At 37.3% G+C, this 24869-nt stretch overlaps 1 protein-coding gene across 1 annotated transcript in view; it reads right to left on the bottom strand.

The window, feature by feature from the left end:
• Positions 1-3140, bottom strand: part of TMEM268 (transmembrane protein 268) — a 242874-nt gene extending 239734 nt beyond the window's left edge. Inside the window, exons 1-2 of the mRNA XM_044058167.1 lie at positions 3030-3140; positions 332-704 (exon numbers count right to left, since the gene is read on the bottom strand). Coding sequence (XP_043914102.1) covers positions 332-410 — 79 coding nt within the window. The 5' untranslated portion in view covers positions 411-704; positions 3030-3140. The remainder of the gene's footprint in view (positions 1-331; positions 705-3029) is intronic.
• Positions 3141-24869: the final 21729 nt, after the last annotated feature.

The following is a 24869-nucleotide window of genomic DNA, read 5'->3' as shown; positions in this document are numbered from 1 at the left end:
TTCACTGCTGTCTATGAAATGTATAATTTGTGTGTTTTTTTTTTTTTTTGGAAATGTTTTGCATCTATTTTATGCATAGCCATACGTTTGTTCATACAAATTAGCCTGAGCTTAATATCTTTTGAGCAACCAATTTTAAAACAAATGTAAGCAATCGACTTATATTAATTCCATCTCAGTCATTTCTCCTGGATTAACTGACTCAATAATAAGCAGATTTTAACCAGAATTTGACATTTCTCTTCCACTACTATACATTACTGCATCATCTCTGAACTTATTTTTTAACTGCTTAGTATACTCAAAACTTTTTCTGACATAATTCTCTTACCTCCTGGCAACTGGACAGTCCATTCTTCATCAAGTGTCTTGGAGAAGGAAGGACAAGTAGGACGAATGTTAACCTTCATAATGACGATGAGCAGGTCATCAAAGAATCAGTCATATGACATGACCTCAGTTTTAATGCACCACAAAACAGTTATTGCATTAGCTGTATCTTTACATTGCCATCACTGTCCTTGCTGTAGTATAAAAACATCATTGAATCTTCCTTACTAATATATTTTTTGATGTCCTTGTTTCATATTTCTGCAGTATCCATCCATCAATGAACTGGTTTAGCTCAGGAAGAGAAGAAATGAAGTATTTACCAGTTTCAGGGTGTAAGCACTTCCAATTTTGATGAACAGTATCTTGCATTCCTGAATGAAAAAAAAAGGGAAACACTAAAAAGAAAACTAAAAGTGTATCAGACCAGGTAAAACACACACACACAAAAAAACAAGAACGTTAAGGCGTCCCTTTCAGTTAAGAAAAAAAGTAAACATCTAATAGTATCATAAGGATTACCTGGCCCTCTTATTTCTTACAATTTCCGTATATGCTATGTCTTCATAAACCTGTAACAATTTTTGTCTGGCCATTTGTGAATTTCCCCAGTGTTTCCAATTCCACACTTGATATTCTATGCATCTATAGCTCTCTTTAAAAAATACAAATGGTCATTATCTCTGTATAAAACCACTACTGGAGAATGTGTCTTCTCCCAGCTAGGCCCAGCATTCTAGAAAAGGCTCCCATCTGACACTGCTCAATGAGTTCAAAAAAAGCCTTCTCTGAAAACTTGTACAAGGAAGCTGGGCATTGTTGTAGAACAGTACCTCCCTGGTCACTCTGTGCAGAAGTGGATATGTCTTGTGTGGTTGACATGCCAAATGACTGTGATGTCATATGCAAATGATGCATGACTGACTGCCAGGCAGATCTGACAGTGACATCATGGATGCATTGGTTGTTGGTTTACATTTCTGTCAATTGCAGTACGGTGTGAAACAGGGAATGTACCTTTTCCTCAATGTAGTGCAATCTTGGAGTTGGTATTGTTAACTTGCAGGGAGTGGGAGGGGGGGTGCAGGGGGCTTGCCCTCCTGCAAAAATGTAAAAACAAAAAATATTACTTGGAGTTATAGTGCTGCTTCTTTATCATTAATTGTAGTGCCCCCTCGAGCTAACGTGATGAATACCCAATGAATATTCATGTGGCCAGTGAAGACATCAACATGAATATTCATTTCTTATTTGAATACATCATAGGGTATTGGATGGTGGGTGGGATTTAGGCAGGACTTTGTACTGCACACCGGGGGAGGTACTGTTCTACAACATCACCAGAAATGGAGTGTAAGTACTATACAGATAATGGTTAACCTCACCGCTTACTATCAAACAGCATACCACCTCCAGAAAGGCAGTCACAGTGAAATGCTGAATTCTAACAGCATGCTACTTCTAGCATGACGGTCTTTCTCTGCTTGTCAGGAGTGGCCTTAGGTCAACTGGTGCCCTAGGCAAAAGGGCTCCACACGCCTCCCACTACACCACCTGGTGCCCCCATCCTAGTTTACCTACACCAAATAAATACTGGAAAAGTTCCCCTGCTAGAGTGGCACCCTAGGTGGCCACCTAGTTGGCCTATGCCTAAGGCCGGCTATGCTGCTTGTTATCTAAATGCTGTCCTGCATATTTCCTGAAATGCTGAAATTAAAAATAGACTATGTATATATTGCAAATATAGGTAAACAACTTTGATTTTCCTGTTATCTCTATCTCTGTGACATTTCTCAGTACATACAATTCTGTAACAAGCATGTATGTGTTCCAAAGCCCTTTAAAAATAGGTTTTGCATTTGTTCTTATGCATTGTATACTTCTTGGATTTTTATGTTGTTTGCTTTTGTTTCTGTACTTTTGTGGCTGAAAAGGGTCTTCAGATAGGCCCACCTACCCAGTTACCAATAGTAAATAAATAAATAAATGGTCATCGTAAAACAAGCAAAAACCGTTAGCTCACAAAGCATCTTAAAACCATATATGGTTGCCAACAACAGAATGAAAAAAAATAACAAATGCATGCAAATATACATATCTTGCCTGTTTATTACAGTTTTTTTAATTTTGAATGGATGACGTATTTAGATTGTCGACCATTGTAAACCAAACTTCTGCACATTGCTAGTAGACTGTTTCTAGATAAATCTTCTTTTATCAGGGTAGGACCACACTGCTCTAGACAAGAATACAGTCAGAAAATTCCATTTTGTATTCTCAGCCTCATATGTTGTCACCCGACACACTTCACTTCTAAAAAAGTGTGTAGAAATATCCATGTACTGTTATGCACTTAACAGATGTACACAGAATTTTCACAGCTTGTGCCCTTTAGCTGTAAACCATTTTTTTAATAATAATATTTTTAAACAAGCTTTGCATATGTCTGTATTGTAGGTATAACTTTAGATATCTGTAGACATGTTCAGATCTAAATAAGCCAAAATGTTTCTGAAGCATGCTCAGAAATATTGCACTTTTCTGAGTACAAAGAGTAGGTCTGGCTGCACTCTTCTTGGCCCCAAATTATCCACAAGTTAATATAAACAGCACTTCTCTGCATCTGGCTTTTACTGCCCTGATTTTCAGTTAACACTTAAAAAAATAAGTCGTCAAAACATTTTACAGAATCTACTCACCTTCATTAAGGGAAGAAAGGTATTGGCCATGTCATGCTAGCTTTTCAGAGTGTATTATCAAAGAAAAAAAAACAATGTATGCAAAGTATGTCAGTACTGCAGAGGAGGGTAATAACCCTGCAGTTGCCTGCTTGAATATTTCTCATTCATCTGAGGATTTTCACACTGTTGGTGAAGAGTCTGTGATAAACCTATCAGGTTACACAGAAATTTCAAAAACTGAATCTCAGCAACTAACCGGAGCCAGCAGGATGCATAGCATTTTCTAGCCCCAAGCAAGGCAGTCTCCTCCTTTATTCTCCATGGCTTGCCCAGTGACCTCTACATTCTACATGGCTGTTTCCTTCTTGTCTTGAAATATATACTATAAATCTGTGTGTGTGTGTTTCTGTGCTTATTTACATACAGTGCAGGAATATGTGTGTGTGTTTCTGTGCTTATTTACATACAGTGCAGGGATATGTCTGTGTGCGCATATCTTCCATAATTTAAATGATTCGTAAAAAGTAAACACCCTTGTTGCATCCATGTTGTTTGCAGCACTCTTTGAATGTACTGCTGTTTTCTCTCAGGATTACAAGTAATCATTTCAGATCCCAGAAGTCACCCCCACCCCCAAAAGTAAACACATTCTGATACCATGCTTTCTATTGCACACAGTGCAAGTGTGTGTGTGTGTCTATGTACATGTACATAACTTTTATAACTATGATTTCCAAAATGTAAATACCCTTGCTGTCATTTTATCAGTTGCACCATTCACTGGATTTGCTTATTTTGTGTCAGCCTTGAAAGTAACCATTTCAGATGCCACAAGTCACCCCTCCCACCCAAGTAAGAAAACATACCATTCTGATACTATGATTGCTCTCTGCCATCACAACTGATACATTTGCATTGCAGATTCGGTCACAAATTCCTCCTGAGACTGTGGTACAATCATAAAGGCAAGCAATAGCTAACTAAGCCTAATAGAATAAAATTAGTATAAATCAACAGACAGATAAGGCAATACTCATGTTCTCAGTACCCAGAGGTAAGTACTAAGTACACCTTGTACATAGTTGTCAACTCTTTTGTACATTACCACACTATATTCTGTACAATGGTCTTTCTCATTTTTGTCTAGGTTTTTACTCAAAACAAGCTCTGCTATTCCAGTTAACCTACCCTCTGAATACAGAAGGTTGTTGTGTCTTTTGGCTTTTCCCAGTTAGGGGTCGCCACAGCGGAACTCCGGTCCGCTAATGATTGGCAGTTGATTTTTACATGCTGAGTTGCCAGCCCTAACGCACAACCTTCAACAAAGGTACGCCCATTCACGCATGTCTCCACGCAGAAGACGCTCTAACTGAGAGTCGAACCGGTCAGCGTCTTACTGTGAGGCGACAACGCTATCGCAGCACCACCACCACCACCGCAGATCCTCTGAATACAGAATAAAAAAATAAAATAATATTGCCTGATGCTGAGATTCTAGTGCCTTTGAGGGTTGATTTCTTTTAACTACCTGTATATATAAGGGAATGGATATAATTTATGTATTTATCTAATTATTCATTCTTTCATTCATTCATTCCATTTGTTAACTGGGATCATTCGACTAGGAAAATATCCCATTTTAGCAAAGCCCCAGGAGCAATAGCTCCAGAGGGTAAAAGATGAATGACAATATTTACAGAATCAAACATTTACATACTTCCAGTAAGTTAGCTCTAGTACTAACAGAACATTGAACCTACCTTAGCCCTAGGATGCTATTGTTAACTTGCTGGTTCTTTGAGGATTAACTGTGCTCCCTTGTGAACATAAATTAGCTCATTTTATCATACTGCTGTGAGCTGATCTGCCACTTCGGTCTCTTCTAAAAAAGTTTTTGCCTGCTGAGACCACCCAGTTAAAATAAAGGAAACAAGAAGATGTAACACAGAATATCTCCTAGATCAGTCTAATAAAGTAACGATATTTTTGGCAATCCTTTTTTTCAGTTAATTATAGCCGTAGCCAGTGTCATCGGATATATTACACTAAAACACTACTGCTATATGTAGAATTAGTGCTAGCAAGTTCAGTTTGGGCTGGCACAAAAAAAAATTGTAGGATTTATGGCAGTCTCTCTCACTGATCATTTCAATGGACAGCATTGTCTCATTAATGCTCATTGCAGTGGATGGCACTTTCTCATTAATGGGGTCTTCTGTTTGAGCATTCTGCTACATATATGGCCATTACTTTAGGCATCTGTGTTGTTATTAGACTTATTCACAGGAACTAAACTCATGAATGCTGTAAAGTGCACTACACGAATGGGTACCTTATCTGTCTCTGAGCTCCTCAGACAGCTGCTTGCTAAAGTGCATTTTCTGGAATATGTTAATGTGAATTATACCACTACTGTAGCCATGGCCCTGCATATTACCAGACTGGATGCACAGAATACTTATCTCACTTCATTAATGGCTCACTTCTGTTTAACTCCTCTTTTCAACATTGCTAATTTACCTTTAACAAAACACCTTTCATGTTGCTTGTACAGTCAAGCTGTGTTTATTCTAGAATATTTATAACAGTTCTTTCTTGTATAGCTATCCCTGTTTCACCAGCATCACTGGTTCACTTTTCTCTGATTATTCTTTCTTCAGTGGTACCTAGACTCTCTTTTCTACTGTGTACTGCTAAGAACCTGAGTTCTCCTTTTACATATCCACCTATATAATTTGCTTAAGTTCTTCATTTCTCTCTCCAGCTTCCTACTTTTATAAATGTCAGCCATGATATACTCTGCTTCTTCCTTCTATTGCCAGCTTAATGCATGAGCACCATGTGTCTAGCAGTTTAGATTTAAGGTTATAAGCTGTGCAAATCACTGGTATTGAGACGAAGTCTCACTATGACTTCTAAACAATGTAGTCAGACTACTGTATTAATATCAAAACACATGTCACCTAGGAAATGGGCCATTGTAATGAATATTTTCTGTTTTCTCATACTTTGTAATAGGAATCAAATGTTTAGCTCTATATGTTGTCACGAATTTGGATAGATGTGAAGATGGATCCATTATTGGTGGGAATGTATCTGTATAAAAGACTGGTGCATAAATACTTAAAATTTATTTATTTTACATTTGTTAACCGGGATGGTCCGACTGGATACATGTCCTTTTTCCTTTGGAGGGGGTCCGGGAAAAAAAAAGCTCCAGTTACATTGATAATTAGGTACAAATGATGAGCTGAAAGAAAGAACAAAACACAGGCTATTTACACACAAGTACAAGCAAGTACAATATTTGAGATTACTTACTAAACATTAACAATAAATACATTAACAAGGGTAACAATATATTAGTATAATGACATAGAGTTAGACAGGATAATTATTTTTATCACAGTATACAGTACTCATCTTAGCTAGCTAGTTGTATTTGTTTTAGTTGTTGGCACAGAGCTTGGTCTGTGGGCAAGGAGCTGACATAGCTAGTGTTGGGAAGAGTTTTAGACTATTTTTTTTGATTTTTACTTAGAACTTGAAAGTTGCAAGCGTGGTTGAGAGTTCCATATTTTTTTACCAGTGGTGTTGCACACTACCCACCAGCGGACCTTGATTTTGTTTGGTGTTTTGTTTTGTTTGCTGAGCGCGAAGTGTTTGCGACAGAGTAGGAGTTGGAGAGTTTTTTCATTTAGATTTGGGGTATTCTCAGGTTGATTTTTTTGAAGGCCTTTTTGAGTTTGGACTGGTGAAGAAGGTGTGAAGATATATCAAAAAAAGCTTTTTTCAGGTTAGTACAGTGGGTGTTAGTGTAAATCATCAAAAATCAAAATTTGATAATGGACCAGTGCATTACTTTGTGATTATACCAAATTCTACTGTTAGCCTTGATTACACTATCAAAGCAGGATGTATTATTCTCATAAAGTAGCTTGAGGAATGTTCAAAACAGTGATTCTTAAACAATGGAACCCCCAAATTGACTGTTTTCTGTTGAAAGAATGGTAGAATACCTTCAGCAGATAACATAAGCTAATATATCGGCAAGCATCTTTTTGTATTAAATAGGAGACTAACAGGGGCAGATGTGGGGTTATTATGTTTTTTTATCTTTATTGCAATTATATTATGATCTCATGTATAAAAAAAAATTCAGATTTCATACTATTTAAAAATGTAAAACTAAACTTGAATGTAATATCCAAAATACCTTAAAATATTTTTCTTCTTTATATGTATTGCTTGAACGCAAGTGAACTTAAAATTGTAAAAGCTTTATTTATTTGTTAAGAATGTAAATGCCTGAATGTTTTGATTTCTGTGATCACTATGTTCTAAAAATAATACAAATTTTGAAAACAAAAATAAGTTGAGATGCTAGCATGTTTTATCTTGCACTCATGGGTTTGGTTATGTGTGGCTCTAACATATTCCAATAAATAGGAATGTGTGCCTTGTGAGTTTAAATGTAAACCAGTCCCTGCAGGTATATCCCCAGTTTTTCTACTTGCAGACATTTTATTGAGAAATGTATTGTAGTTCTATATTGTTGCTAATTTATTTTGCCCCTATAATCTGTTTTTGTTTCATGCTTCAGATTTCCCAATATCAGGGTACTTTTACATTAGCAATCATGCCTTGTTGCATACCTCAGTCTGAATGTGATCACTGGGTGATTCTTTTATTATTTTTATTACAGATGCCTGACTTGCCCCTGAGTAGATAGGTTTATTGTGCTTTATGTTTTTAACAATTATCAAATAAAGTAAATACTAAATAACAGTCAGTAATGACTGGCCTAACTTATTTGTGATATTTGTTACTTTGGCTGATACAATAGAACTTTCATTTATATACTAAGCGGTCCTTAGCTCTTAAGCCACCCTGAAAATACTGTAATATTAAAGAAGTTTACAACACTGTGTTCACTGTATTTTCAGGACTGCCCTTCTTTCACTGAAATATCAAAGTTAAAAGTGTGACCAAGATGAAGTACTGGAATCTGAGGTGCATTTTTGTGGAAAGAATGCAGTCTAGTATGTTATAAAGTTACCAATTGACAAAATACATTAGCGAAAATGATAAAGTAACCAAGGGAACCTGTAGCTACTAATGAATGATTTTTTAACTCAAAGAAGGTGTTGCCAGCTCAAAGGTCAATACGACATTGAGCATGGACCATTCCTATACACTTGACACATGAGCAGTCAGGGACATAGCATTTGAAGGATTATGATAATACAACTAATGTGAAGAAAGATTTTAGAAAAAAATCCAAAGTTTATCATCAAAAAAGGCTTTAGTTCGAAAGCTTTAAGTGGGTACCATATATGCAGAAGTTAAGTGTATGAAGTACCTTTTCTGCAATGCATATACATGTAGTCGGTGTACGTTTATATTAAACACCCCCTCTTTTTTGTGTTAAGAATGACAAAACTTGTGTACCGCCCAAATGTTTTAATTATAATTCTAGTTATTCTGTAATGTAATGCTTTTTTTACAGTGATTAGACTATAACAAAGTTAAGTGTACCTATGTACAAACAAAATTATTCTGACAGAAAAAGAAATAGTAAGAAATGTACAGTTTAGGCTTTTTATGTGTTACAGTTGTAAACAATTTTTGTTTTATGCTATAAGCTACATTTAGTTTGGCCTGTCTTCTCAAACACCCATTTAAACATTGTCCTACCATTGCAACAACCAAAGGGGTCATTCAAATTAGAATTAAACTACTTCACCAACAATGATTAATATCTGAATTGGCTGACAATGGTCCCTGGAGCATCCAGTAATATCAAGTATTAGGATACATCCACTCCCCTCCCATAATCCTACTTAAGTACCAATCAGTAACCCCTGACAGATGCCCCTTTGTTACCTTTTTGGATTTTTTCAGTATAAATATAACCAAAGACCTGTACTGGTTTCTATGTTTTTGATCAGTCTGAGGAATCCCACATGTTAGGGTCAGAGCATTCATCTGACTTAATTTGATTGCTATCTTTTGGATATTCCTGAAATAAACATTGATAAGCAGAAGCAAGCCCTTTGAAGTTTTTGTTAGATGAAGGATGTATGACTGCTCAACTTTTAGCTATATTAAAATACAGTACTAATTGACTACATAAGTATTTTTGCCATTGACCTTAAAACAGAATTTCTTTTGTGACTGTTATTGGAATTAGTAGTGAAGACTGGAAAGCAATATGAGACTTTTTATTTCATAAAGAGTACCTCTGGCAAATGGCTTAAATGCCTGTCTGCATCCAGGCTTGTGTAATCATTTAAACTTTCAAAGTGTTCTTCAAATGTAGATTTTTTGACAATATTTATGTATGTATTTTATTTATTTATTTACTTACTACAAATAATACATAGAACATCTAACACTGGGCTGACGTCTATATTTAAACATTTAAGACTGTATGCAAATCAAGTTATGCGAGCTTACTTGGAAAAATTGTGATAGGTTATTGGAGCTGAGGCGGCTGATGTATTATACAGTTTAATAATGTATTTAGTCTATGCATTGGTCGAAATGTATCAGTTTAGTAATCTTAGATCTGCCTGCAGTCTCCAAACTCTAAAATGGCTTTCCCATGTACAACAGGGAAATTAAACTTCCTGTTCACATGTCTACAACCCACAAGATGCAGTCAAACCTAGTTAAATCTTAGAAGGAATAAAACTTTTCACTTAGTTAAAATGGAACTGTAGCTGCTCCTGTAGCTTACCTAAAAGAGACAGCTTTCTTTCATACCTTTCAACTGTCCAAAATTTTGCCTCATGTTTTTGGTCTGCTCCTCATAAAATTTATAGTTTTCTGGCAAATCACTAAATAATTACATATATTTGAGTTTCAAACTTCATATCCATCAGAAAATGTAAGCTAACAGAAACCCTGCTGTTCTCGCAACCTCTTAAGTTTATAACAGCAATATTTGAAATGTGTCCCTGTTTTAGGGGCTTTGTTCCCTCCATTACTTTAGGCTTTGTCCAGCTTTCTTGGTCTAAGAGGTTGAGAGGTATGATTCCCATCATTTCCTTTATCACACGTATTCACCACTTAAATGTTCTGTCTTGTGTTACTTTCCTCCTGTCCTCAGAACTAATCCTTCCCTCCTTCTCTTTATTTAACTTCACCTAATCCATACTTGACTACTCATTTGTCCAGAGAATGCTGCATCATAAATTCTACCCACTGGCTGCAATATTGACTCTGCTGCTGTTCACTGCACTCTGCTACAAGATGTATAGTTTTATCAGCCCTGTTAATAAATAATTATTGTCTGACTACAACATCATGTAATATTATTCTGCTCTGATGGCAGTGGTGGAAGTTTGTATGCATATGGAAAGGCCAGAAGTATTGTCACCAAACATGACAGACAAGGTGAATAAAAAAATCAGTATATGTGGCAATTCTGTATGCTCCATTGGAAAACTGTAGAATTTCTTCTCTTTGTGTTATCTTACACCTTTGTAGTAGTGCACATGTTTCTACTTTTATCCTTTCTTGTTGGTCCCAACAATGTTTTAGCAATTCTAATTTATGCTCATATTGATTTGTATTAATTTTTGTTTCTGGAGATTTCCCTCAAGAGCTTCCATTGAAAACTTTCCCAGTTAAATATAAACAAACACACAAAGTAAATGTGTAATTTTGTGACATAATACAATTAAATAAAAACACAGAAGTTATGCAGGTGATCACATAAATTACAATTGGACAGCGCAATGATGCAGCAGTTTGCATTGCTGCCTCACAGCAAGAGGTTATCCGGTTCGACTCTTGGCTGGGGTGCCTTTCTGTGTGGAGTCTGCATGTCCTCTCTGCATTCATGTGGGTTTCCTCTGGGTGGTCCGGTTTCCTCCCACATTCCAAAGACATGCATCTGGAGCATTTCTCCCCTGGCCTCTGCTGAAAATTGTCTCTGTCCAAGTTGGACTTTCCCAGTAAACAAATGTTAAATAAATAAATAAACAATGTCAGGTCAGTAGCTCAAATGGTAGCACACTAAGCTTTGATGCAGGAAGATAACAAAGCTCTGAGTTCTATTCCAACTCCAGGTGACTGAATTAGTTTTCAAATTGCTGATACTGCAGTGCAGCAGGGAAGGGTGTGCTGCATTCCTGACTGGGCCATCCTTCGGATGAGATGTTAAATGTGGGTCCCATCTGCATGTGTTGGTGGTAGCTCAAGTGGATGTAAAAAATCCCATAGCCTTATCAAAAAGAGTAGCATGTTCCCCAATACCATACCCAAATGTCCCCTAAGAGTATAAATACTACTTTGGGTCAAACATGAAAATAGGCCTCTAGCCTAGTGTGACTAACCCCATCACCTAAGGATGAAGAAATCTGCTATAACAATCACTAAGGAAGATTTGTTTATTGCTGTCACTGTAAGACAACCACATCTGCAAAGTAAAAAATAAATAAATAAATAAATAAAAGCATGTATATAAATGTGTATACATATTCATTACATTTTTATCTTTTCTACAGAACTGTTAACTCAACATCATTCTAAGTGCTTCTTATTTTTTTTAATCTGTTGTACCCCAAAATATCAAAATCAGGAGAGCTGCCTTGCTGACATAATTTCATTTTACAGCCAAGGTTTTCATTTTCCTGATTTAATTTTAGGGGATACATAGTATACTTTAGTGAGAATAATATTTAATATGATAATATCGTTCTACTAACTTACAATGTGGGTACTTTGATTTCCCACTTACTGAAAAAATCAAATTAGAAACATACACACACACACAGAAAATCCTCTACTGAGGTAGTTACTGAAATCACAGCAGTGAAAGGATAATATTAGCTCTCATTTGGGATTCAAACCCAAGACTTCCAGCATGCCATGCTGGTGTTAATGCCCCTGGACTAAGAAGAGCATCTGGTCAGATATGTATCAATTCTAGACAGATAGATACATATCAAATTTTCCCTTAAGAGTCTCATCCTTTCAGTAAGACCCCCCCCCCCCCGTGCATGGTGATTTAGATCAAAGTTTACACACACACACACACACACAGACACACACACACACACACACACACACACACACACACACACACAAATACAGAGAAAATGTCTCTTCTTAAGCACTGTTTGAATCATAGAGGTCAAAGGATAATATTAACTCTCAATTGAGATTTGAAATCAAGACCTTCAGCATACCAGGCTGGTGTCACTGCTGCTAGATATTTATGTATTCTCCATTTACCCACTTAATCCAGTTCAAGTTCACAGAGGAGCTGAAGTCCATCTCAGCAGTCTGTGAATGCCAGAAAGAGAAAGTTATCCTACACGTTGCATACATATAAGTAATTTGGAGAGCAGTCAGTTAGGTACAGCATGTCTTTGGGATGTGGGAGCAAAATGGAGCACCCAACACAGAAAGAACTTACAAATTCCATGCAGAAGGAACCCCAGCTTAAATAAAAAAAAAAAAAAAAGAAATTGCGAACCAAGTGTTGTGAGGCAGCAATGTTAACTGTTACACTACTAAGATAGTTAATAGGAACTTAAAACTGGACTATAAAAAGATGAAAATGAATATGTTCTAAGAAAGCCTTTTTAAATAAAGGGCACAATTACTTATTAAATGTACTTGCAAGGGCATGTGGAAGGCTATTATTCTTTAAGCCTTTTCTCAGAATGTTATATGAAAAATTGGTAACTTATATGTACTCTTCTTCTTAGGTGAACAACCCAAATTCTCTTATGGGGCTGAAAACAAATAGACTGACTTGTTTGCAAAGAGTAAAGAGTTTCCAGTTGTGTACACATAAGAATAATGATCTTATTTCAGGTGATGGGCAGCAAAGATAAGTGAAAGGCTTAAACAGATTATGCTATTAGCCAAGCAGATATTTTATTCATTTAGTGTAACTAGAGTGGAACACGTCTGATTTCAGTTGAAGTCTTCTGAATTATTATTAAAAAACATTAACTAGATTAGAGAGATGGACGTTCACTGGTGTAAGGGAAACATGGGTTTGGCTGCATGGTTTAGTGGCTGCAGTATATTATATTATATGAATTATATTATAGTTGAGCTGTAGCAGTTCATCTGTAATATATTTCAGGAATTATTCTTTCTCTATAGTTGTGCGACTGTAGAGTTAATATATTTAATTTACAGAGGTATGGGGTCAAAACCCCTAATGTAAAAGCAATGTTTGTAGTTGTTTAAGGTGATCACAAATTTCTTTACATTTGTGATGATTTTAGTTCAGTTCAATGTATTTTCTGTAAAATAAGAAATAGATGTTGAACTCAGACAGTAACTATATATATATATATATATATATATATATATATATTAAATCAGTGAATGTTTAAAATAGCGAACGCTGATTTATCAACCGTTTAAGAGTGAAAGCTGACAATCCCGAAGACTTCCCAGGGAAAAAAAATCGTCGGGCTGTTTTTGGGACTTTGCCATTTCCTCCATTGTGGTGCGATCTCGGAGTTGGTATATTTAAGTAGGGGGGGGGGGGCCCCCACTTTATTTTGTGTTTTGAACTTTTTTTTTTTTTTTTTTGATGGAACAGTGACTTTTTTCCCTGGGAAAAAATATTGCTGTTTCGTGTCTTCGAGATGGTCAGGTTTTACTCAAAGTGTTGATAAATCAGCGTTCGCTATTTTAAGCATTCGCTGATTTAATATAGACCCTATATACATACATACATACATATATATATATATATATATATATATATATATATATATATATATAAGCATCAAATACGATCAAATTTGCAATTTGACAGAATTTGGTCAGTTACGCAGATGGTTGATAGTTATGTTAGGACATGGTGGTTGAGGGAGGGTTCACACCCCCTGCTTAAAAGTTTTTTTTTTTTTTTGCATGTCAGCATATGAGTGTTGATATGTTAATGTTTGCATTTTCAATGTTTTTTGCTGACATTGGGGATGTTACCATTTGGGTCTGTTGATCTTATTTAGTAGATCCATATATGTGTATGTTCATATACATACATATAAACACACACACACACACACACTATATATATATATATATATATATATATATATATATATATATATATACATATATATATATCTGGTTTACTACTGTATTTGCAAAACTGCATTGGTCGGGAATGGGTTAGTTGAAAGGCAGTTTTCCAGGAGGCAGGATGCCAAACCAGATAACATCGAATACACTACAGTGAATGGGTAGTGTACTTCGATTATCTGAGTTTGGACTTGTAAGTGGAGAATGCAGTTCAGTGAGGAACATGGAATTATCCATTTCCTCACTGTAGTGCGATCTCGGAGTTGATGTATATAATTTCCAGGGGATGAGGGGGGGTGCAGGGGGGGCTTGCCCCCTGAAAAATAGTGAAGTAAATGTTCTGTTCACTGTAGAGTGTAATAGTACACTAGGGTGCATAGCATGGGTGACTGTCACCTCCTGCTATGTTGAATACATTGAGCTACAGGTGTCGATGTATTCAGTTTCAATGTGGCCACTTTTTCGATGGTGCGTATTCAGCACTTCAAGTCGACAAATGCAGTTTTGAAAATACAATACTAGACACATATATATATATATATATATATATATATATATATATATATATATGTATAGTGGATATAAAAAAGTGTACACACCCCTGTTAAAATGCCAGGTTTTTGTGATATAAAAAAATGAGACCATAATAAATAATTTCAAAACTTTTCCCACTTTTAATGTGACCTATAACCTGTACAATTCAATTGAAAAACAAATCTGTTAGGGGGAAAAATATAAAAAAGAAAAAATGTACAGTAGGCTGGTTGCATAAGTGTGCACACCCTTAAACTAATACTTTGTTGAAGCACCTTTTGATTTAATTACAGTATTTAGTCTTCTTGGGTGGGAGTCTATTAGCATGGCATCTTAACTTAGCAATATTTGCCCACTCTTCCTTTTCAACCCAGTATAATACCGTAGGGGTACTAGTCAATACCCAAGATTGCATTTAGTGATGACTGCCCATGTCCAGGAAAGATGTGGGCACTATCCCCGGTAAGAATTTACGTGTACCTGATCCACTCATCCAGGTTCCTCTTGAACAGTGTTATAGAGGTGCTCTGTTTCACATGAATTGTTAGCCTGTTCAAAAGACATGGCAGTCACTGAGAGATAAATATGTCCCTCCAGCATGTTATATTTAAGTCACAGGACATATTTAAGTCCCTGGAACAGGAAGCTGTAGACCCATTTGATTTATGGATATGCAGGAAGTTCATTAGGTTTGGGTCTTGGGTTCCTCTGTAGGCCAGGCATAAGTCTCCCCTAAGAAGTCTACATGATACGGAGTACAGTGACAGGGATTTTATTCGGTCCTTGTAAGGCACATACTTGCAGCCATTGATCATCTTTGTTAGAAACCTCTGACGTCTCTCTAATTGCTGTAGATGCTTAGTATGGAACATACCGAATGGGGTGTTATACTCAATTATGGGCTGGGTAAGTGCTGAGTATAGGGGGTTATAACTTCTTTTGCTCTCAAGGTGATTTCTTTACTAATCAAGTGAGTTCTGTGGAAAGCTTTCCTTACAACGGTAGACAAGTGGTGGTCAAAGTTAAGGTCATGGTCAACCTGTAATCCCAGGTCATTTACCACTTCATGGGTACTTAGAGTATTGTTATTGATTTGATAGTATGAAGGGACATTGTTTGCGCTGAAGGGAATGATGATGCATTTCTTTGCATTCAGTCTGAAACCATGACTGATATACCAGTCGGTGGTCTGTGTGAGACCATCCTGGAGTATACTGACATCATTTAGGGATTCAGTGATTGCACCTAGTTTTCAGTCATCTGCAAACTTGGTCAGCCACAACCCATTTCTTTTGACCTGAACATCTGAGACGTATTTATCAAACAGTAGGCTGCCCATCACTGACCCCTGTGGCACCCCACTGGTAACAGGTCTGCTGGTTGATGTGGAGTCACCCACTTTGATAGTGTGTGTTTGGTTTGTGAGCCAGTTGGCAACCCATCTTACAAAGAAGGGGTTTACATTCATTTTTCTAGGTTTATGTATTTGAACATACACATGCAGGAACTGGAATGTCTGCAAAGATTCCTTACAAAAAGAATACATGGCATTCACCCAATGTCCTATGTGTATCACCTCAAAATCCTGTCTCTATACTCAGTCTCCTTTGGACTACTAAGTGGTGATCTATACCTGGCATACAAGGGACCCTGGACGCTACTCTAATGATCCTTTTGCACATCCACAAAACAAACAGCATCAGAGCTACAAGATCTAAAGACCCAAATTTTGCTTGTGACATAAATAGGATGTGTTGGAGAGACAAATGTATATCTCAAAGAATTTCTGTTCTCTGGAATATATTCCCCATCCATGTGAAACAAAGTCTCTCTCTAATCCTATTTAAGAGTAACTGGGACCATTGGATGGGAAATTGAAAATTCACCCTGGTCTGGTGCCCACATCTCTGATGGACAAAGCCAGTCGGTAAATCATGTCATAACCAGCAACTACCCCCTACAGAAAAATCTAAAACATATAACTTGTGGGAGAAATTTGGGTTGCTCAGCTAGGCTTATAAAGGCCCTAGTATACACCTGTGACCCTATAACAAAATGGCACCAGCACACAATCCTGTGGAATACCAGTGGTATGCCCTGTCTGAATAGACAGGTAACTCCACCCCTGATGTTGAATCCCTTTGATTAACCAGTGGTTTGCCCACTGAACTATTTATGGATTGACTTTTTTTTATTTCTTCTCTACATCATCATATGGCACCCTACTGCAATCCTCCATATCCATTATGGGTCTACCTGCTGCCTCCTACTCCCTGGACTTTCTCTGTATGGCTGCAGCTGGTGCAGATTTTAAGGGTGTCCTGGGCATCTGGCTATCTTACCATACAGTGTAGGGACTTTTCTTTTATGCAGTATCCCATTTTACCCCCTCCCCATAGCATTACTCTCAAACTTTCCACTTCGGAATATGTAACACTACCTCTCATAATCTGGAAGAAATGGGGCAAAATGTGGAACACTTATTAACTAGCAACTTTAACTAGGAAGCTCACAGAATGATTAAAATATGTAGCTTTATACTTATAAAATAATCTTTTGATTAATTAATATGATACAATATTAATTAGCATGGATGCCAATTAAGAAAAAAATCTTAACACTAAATGTGTGATAGATCCTTTCTCTGCTCAACAATGAGGAACTTGGGACTTTTTTAAGACTCAAAATGAGCAACATTCCACATAATGAAGTACACTTGGAAGGTATGCCACATGGCCCCTGGATATTGTGACAGTGGGCTTGCAAGGGGATGTTACTTATCACTCCACCTCCATATCAGCTCAAAGTCCCAACCCTAATCCCTCATTATTAGACTATACCCAGATCTCATGTTCTACCTAGGTCTTCACCAGAGATCGTTATGTGGAAAATGCCCTTGAGACTGCCCTCCCCCAGGGATGGGCATGTCCATCCTTCACTGCCACTCTATCATTTGCCCTAGCTGCTAATCAAACCCAGGTTGGCTGCAGTCTAGTCAGGGCTTTATCCCTTTATGCCACTGGTTTGGCAAGGGTTAACCTTTAATTTGTCAATTATTCCATTATGCAGAATAGCACTGAATGCCTTCATTCACTGCCGGTCCTTCATTTAGTGCTTCAGGCATCACTTAAAAGAATGCCATTACACTGAAAAAGGAAGGTCTCCTTTTACAAACCTGTACCATTCCTCATCTAAAAGAAGCAGATTCACTGTCATGCTTCACCTAGAAATCATTAAATTCCAATTGAATGAGGACTCATATTCTTCAAAGGTTAGTACTAGGCTAACTGCCCTTGAAAGCCATTGTAAGCCTAGCCAATTATCCTTTGTCAGACTCAAACCCTGCACCTTGTGTTTGTAAGGCAAATAGCTTAACCATTAGACCATCCTCCCACCTAAACAGCTGTAAATCAACTTGCCAAAATACAAAAAAAAAAGCATTTTTTCAGTAGGACAAATTCTTCTGCATGCCCCTGTGGAAACAGGGGGAGCAAGTGCCAACAGCCACCTAACTTACATACACCATGGTCACACGTGAAGGAAAGAGAAATTCTCACAAAATAAAAATAAATCACTGCACCACACCGTTAGAAACTCCTCCAGAAGTTATTTTCCATGAAGAAATGAGATCACTGTGTGTAGCACACTGCAGCTGATATTCAGTGTAATTATAGCTGGCCTAACCAAATTTGCAGAAAGTACTGCAAGCATAAAATAGTACAACTTATGAGTTTACTATACAATTTTATTGTTAAATTTGAGGAAGCAATATTGACACTTGTAACTTTTTTCTCCTGATTTCTGGTGTAACAGATATAGAAGGGAATTTGTATTTGTGAACCGTTTGAAAAGTCATCTTTAGAAAAGGACATCACTTTGTAAGTAATTTGTTTTTATTTCACTGAGAGAAGTCTGTGCCTGATGGATGCTATTCTAATCACTCTTTACTGATTACGACTTAATTGGTGTTGATTATGTGATTATGTTGTCTATGCCCTCTGTCTTGGATGCAGCTTTACAATAATTCTCTTGGGTCTATCTGAGCTTACTACTCTATTTAAAACAGGTGCCGAACTCAGGATATCTTTAGTGAACTTGTTGGCTATGATAAAGCAGCTGGAAGAGGTACTTTAATCAGATATTTAAATGTTGGTTGATGAGCTGTTGTATACATTTGCATGTTAAGGAATCATTTTCAGCAGTACATTGGAAAAGTGTGCAATTATAACATTTTTCTCAAGAACTGTGTACTATAATACTGCCAAGACATAATTGAATGATTAAGTTGTATTTTCTAAGAAAGTAGAAGATGTTTCTTTTATATAAAGTTAGATGAGGTATGCTTATTTTCTGGGTTTGATAGTACATTTATTCAGTGTTTAAAATACACAGGTTGTTGATATTTGTCACTTTTTGCCTACTGTACTAACATGGTTTGGTATCCTTTTTTCTGGATCATTGCCATGTTAAGATGGCAAGGCTTGTGTACTTTGGTAATCCTCAGGCCTATGCGTATGGAAACTTGTTCTCCTTATCGTGTCGCCCATGGCAAACAGCTGTGATGTGAGGTCCTGGAATAAGAGCGGTCCTGCCTCCAAGACATCAGTAATGGACCAAGCAAAAGAAGGCCATCAGATCTCAGTGACTATGAAGGTTGAGGAAGTCAGTAATATGATGGACAACTCCAGATATCTTGGATGATACTCCATGTAGCTGTATTTTGAATTCCAGCTTGTCAGTATTAGTGGATTATGAGGGTAATAGCGAGCCCATTTAACAATGGAAGGCAAAGATATGTAGCTCTTACAATCAACTGAGCAATGCTGTCAAAATTCATCCGACATCGTAGAACCAAACAGCTGCAATTGCTCATGGCCTTATAGGTACTGAGTAGTTGTGGGATGGAGAACTGCAGGGTATAGATAATCAACCAGTGAAAACTGGACAAAATGCCTGGCACCTTAGCTGGCATACTGACAGAAATTTCAGGCCTACATGAGGGCTTGATTAACACTGTGGATGTCTAAAGTATGATTCTACACATGTATAACTATATCCTTATCTATCTATCTATATATATATATATATATATATATATATATAGATAGATATAAATATAGATATATATGTGTATGTGTATATATATATATATATATATATATATATATCTATATATATATAAACATATGTTTGCGTGTGTGTGTGTGTATTATATATATATATATATATATATATATATATAGAGAGAGAGAGAGAGAGGGGCAGAGGCGAGCATGGTTACTTACTGAATGTACATGTCATTGAATCTAGTAACTGTAGTGATTCAAATGATTAAACTGTGTTTACAGTGAAGCAGTGTCGTGTGTAATGTTGTGTGTGCGAGTGGGTGATACCTAATGTATAAAGCAGAGTAGGTGGCTTTGGCCCCCACCTGTGAGTATACATTAGGTATTTTTCATTGGTGTTAGGTTTTCAGCCTACCTGTTTTGTTTGGAATGTTGAATAGCTAGTTTGCTGCATTTGCAGCCTTTTGATAAAAGATTTCTGTGAAAAGCAATTCAATGAAATGTACTTTCAATGAATGATGCTATTCCCATATATTTGTCTGTGTGTATGTATATATATATATATATATATATATATATATATGTGTGTGTGTGTGTGTGTGTGTGTGCGCGTGTGTGTGTGTGTAGAGAGAGAAAAAGAGAGAGAAAGGGGCTGCTATCACTTTCTTAATGCCAACTCTGTCATACGTTGCAGACTTAAACAATACTCAAAGAAAGAAACTTGCCTCCTGCTACAATAAAATACCTAAATTTGACACCAATCTCCTTCATAAGACTCACCACTGTCTTAGCCTAAAACAATTAAACTGGCTTGAATTATACAACTACCTAACATATTCATAACTAACTACAGCACACAAACTCATTCATCATCCAGAAAATGCCCTGCACTACAAAACTTAGTACTGCCCTGTTTTATTTATTTTACATTTGTTTAACGGGAAGGTCCAACTGGATATATGTCTATTTTCAGTGGAGGCCTGGGAAGAAAAGCTCCAAGTTAGCAGAGTACAATTACATTAGGAACAATAGAAACATTTAGAAATAAGTATAATATCCATTCTTCAGTAGGGTTATAAACATAGATAAAAAATTGTTGACATAATCAGATAAAGCAGCTTAAGTTTCAGACTTTAATGCACGCAGTTAAGGGCTTAGTCCCTTAAAGAGTTCAGACACTTTTTAGAATCTATGATTGCATTGATTGGGCAGGGTTTCCAAGATCAGCAGGTGGTAGTTAGTCAGGGTTTGAACAGGGACATTACCAGTGCAATTGGAAGTGTAGTTTGAGGCTTTTTTTGAACTGGGTTAAGGAGGGTTGGTGAGTAAGTTCGGCCGGTAGCAAATTCCATGTTTTGCCTACTGAGTTGGCGAATAGAGAGTCCCCAGCCACATTTATGCTCGTAGATGTTTGCACCAGCAGTCTGTCAGCAGAGTGCAGAGACCTCAGGTTGCTGTATGGTTTAATGATCTTGTTTAGTGCTGGTGTTTTTTTTGGGTTGGCATAGAATTTTGTGGGCTATTATAAGTTGGTTGTATCAGAGAAGATTGGGCCATTTAAGCCATCCTAGTTGAGTTAGGTTGATACAGTGGTGGGTCCTAGATGTGGTACCTGTAGCAATTCTAGCAATATGATTGTAACAGCTAGTAAGTTTGGTAAGGGTGGCTTTATTCAAGTTAGTAAAAAGGGGGAGGCATAGAGGAGGGTAGATATAAGTGAGATTGAGTGATAGTAGTTCTTGCAAATGGAGTGAGGAAAGGTTTGATCCTGTAGAGGGACCCTAATTTTTTGTTGACAGATTTGATGGTTTGATTGACATGGGTATCATATTTTAGGGTATTGTCGACTGTGACACCTAGGAGTTTTGTGTGAGTATCTGGGGATATAATTGTGCCATTGTTGGAACTTATAGTAAAAAAATGGTGAGGAGGATTTACAAGTGGGGGAAAAGCTTAGCAGCTTAGTTTTGTTGGGGTTTAACAGAAGCTGACAGTTTGCAAACCATTTTTTTACATCATTGAAAGTATTCTGGGTCATAAGCTCAGACAGGTAAGATTGGAACCATTTAATAGAGCTACTGTTTAGTGACAGTTCCTTCAAGGTCTGGAGAAGTAGTTGGTGATTGACCATATCAAAGGCCTTAGAGAGATCTAGGAAGAGAGCTGAGGTAAGTTTGTTATTGTTTTGGTTGATGTTGATACAGTTAGAGAAGGATAGGAGGGCTGAGCTGGTGCTGTGGCATGGCCTAAAGCCATGCTGAAAGTTGGCCAGTAGTTTATTCTGGGTGAGATAGTGCATTAATTGGTTATGGACTCATTTTTCCATTATTTTGGCAAGTGGTGATAGTATGGCTATTGGTCTGTAGTTTGAGAAGTCTAGTGAGTTCCCTCTCTTATGAAGGGGAATAACGTGGGAAACCTTCCAGAGAGAGGGGATAGTGGCTTCAGACAAGGTGTGGTTAATTATAATAGAAATACGGTATGCAATGGCATCTGCCCCTTTCTGTAGATATTCTGGTGGGTGGAAATCAGCTGCTAGGGTAGTGGGCTTTAGTTTGTTAATTAGAGATCTGATGGTAGATGTAGATACAGGCTGGAAGTTAAAAGGGAGTGGGGTGGTAGTTGAGGAGGAATTCTGAAAGGAGCTTGTGGGGGTAGATGGCTACCTAGTGATTGGATGGTTTTGGTAAAGAAATTGTTAATAATATTTGCAGTTTCCTCTTGAGTTTTTAGGTTACAGGCTGATTGGGTGTGAGTGGTGGTTTGGCCGAGGTGGAGGAGTTTGTTTATTCCTGCCCAAATTTCTGAGGTTTGTTCTGATGTTTTTGCTGAAGGTGTTGATAGAAGTTTTTTTATTCTAACAATGTGGCTTTCTTAGTGTCATTCCTTAGTTGTCAGAACTTAATATGGTCAAGTGGGCCTTTTGAGGTGCACCATTTGTCCCATGCTTTGTTTCTTGCTGTGATTTTGGTTTTGGTTACTTTAGAGAGCCAGGGTGCAGTCTTAGTTTTGGTTCTGAGGGTGCAGATAGGAGTGTGGGAATCTAGAATGGTAATGAATTTAGAATTAAAATAGGCTACAGCATCATCCAGTGGAAGATCTTTTACGATGGCCCAATTGCATGCTTTGAGTTAATTCTGAAAGTCAGTGGAGTAAAAGTTCTTATTGTTTCTGATAGATTTATAGAGAACTTGGTGGTGGTTATCTACTTTATGCTTAATGATGTAAGTGAGTAGGTGGTCACTTATATCATTTGGGAGGGTACCCGTGTTGTACAGGTCTGGATGATTGTTGATAAGAATCCAGTCCAGGATACTATCTTTGTAGTTGAATTTGTTTATTCTGGTGGGTGAGGACATGAGTTGGGTATAGCCGTGAAGGTTTACGTGGGTGGTGGGAGATTCAGTGGAACAATTGTTCCAGTCAATATTAACATCTCCTAACACCATAGTTTCATGGGGGTATGTGATGGAAAGCCATTGAAGGAAGTCTTCTAGGGTATTTGCATTGTTGCCTGAGGGATGTAAATGCAGGCGACAAATATAGATTTAATTTTGTTAAGCTGTAGTTTGCTAACAAGAACTTCTGCATTATTGAACAAGAAGGATTGTTGTGGGGCTAGTGTGACATCTAGTGTGTTTTTAAATAGGACTGCTACTCCTCCTCCTTTCCTAGTGTTATGGTCTACTGTCCAGCAAGGGACTTCCACTCTAGAAAAAATTCTTATTATTACAAATAAGTCAAATAATGTTGCAGGAGACCCGCTCTACTCCCAGTACATTGCTAAACTCTGAAATAGTATCCTCCCACGTATAAAACTCTCTGAGTAACTCAGCAGTTTTAAACCACTGCTTAAACAACATCTTAACCAATCCTGGTCTTACACATGCTCATCAGACAGTTAAGACTTTGTGTTCACCATATGATGCTGTCCAAATACTCTCCTTAAACAGAATACTCTCAACCTCTCACCAAAATGACAAAACAGTTTTTATACATAACTATCTGTACAATCCATTAAGTTTCAAGTAGGCTTTCTGTTTAATAACTTCCACTTCTGTAAAATCTTAGAATGTATAAATGTAACTACTCTTTGTGTATAAATGTAAATAGAAATGTAACTACTCTGTGTTTAACTGCAGCTTAGTATAATGCAATGTAAGCAAATGGAGCTTTTATCCCCGGCCTTGTGCTGAAAATGGGTATTACCCAGTAGGACTTTTCTGGTAAACAAAGACAGTAAAGTAAATAATTTTATTTCATTGACTTTGCAGTTGCCAACCATGAAGTGCAATGTTGTTTTACTCAACTGAAATGGTTAGACTTAAAATGTCTTGCAGGTCGATAGCCTAGTAATCTCCCATGATCCTATTATCCTGAAAGGATAAGTCTGATGAGGGCCAAGTATAATGGTACGATGACTTCCCTGGACCTAGATGCCATGGCTTTACTTATAATTTGAGTAACATAGAAGGATTTCCTTAGTACTTTGGACACATGTTGGTTGAAGGTCAGGTTACTTTCTACATTTGTTCCCAGATCCCTGACTAGTTGATCAACTTTTAAGGGTGTTTTATCGATTACTTAGTTGCCCAGCATGTCAACTTCCCAACAGGTGCTGTAATGCATTTATTGGCATTGAGTTTTAAGCCATGGCTTTGGCACAAATTATTTGTCTGTGTTAGATCCTCTTGTAAGATGTTTGTGTCTTGGGGGGAATCTATGACTGGTCTCAGTTTGCATTCATCTGTGAATCTGGCTAGCCAGAGGCATTTGACATTGGCCTCGACTTCTGAGATGTAGACGTCAAACAGGAGTGGACCCACTATGGAGACCTGTGGGACTTCACTGGTGACCAGCTCATTGTGGAGGTGGTCTCACGAGTATTACCTTCCTGGGTGCTATCTGTAAGCCAGCTGGCTATCCAGCACATTATATAGGGGGTAATGCCCAATTCTACAAGTTTGTTAACAATGCCCAAGTAGGGTACTGTATCAAATGCGTTAGTCAGGTCAGGGTAGGTACTATGCACCATTTTGCCCTCATTGATTGCCTTGGTGACTTTCTCAAAGAAGTCCACCAGGATCAGTAGGCATGACCTTCTTTTGGCAAAGCCAAACTATGATAGATCCAGTGGCTGAAGTTCTCCTTTGTCTTTGTTGATCATTTCCAAGATATTTCTTTCCATGGC

Source organism: Protopterus annectens, chromosome 16.part0 (assembly GCF_019279795.1).
Source record: "Protopterus annectens isolate FY-2018-M chromosome 16.part0, PAN1.0, whole genome shotgun sequence".
Taxonomy (NCBI): Eukaryota; Metazoa; Chordata; order Ceratodontiformes; family Protopteridae; genus Protopterus; species Protopterus annectens.
Note: the sequence above shows the minus strand (reverse complement) of the source record. Positions and strands in the feature narration are given on the sequence as shown.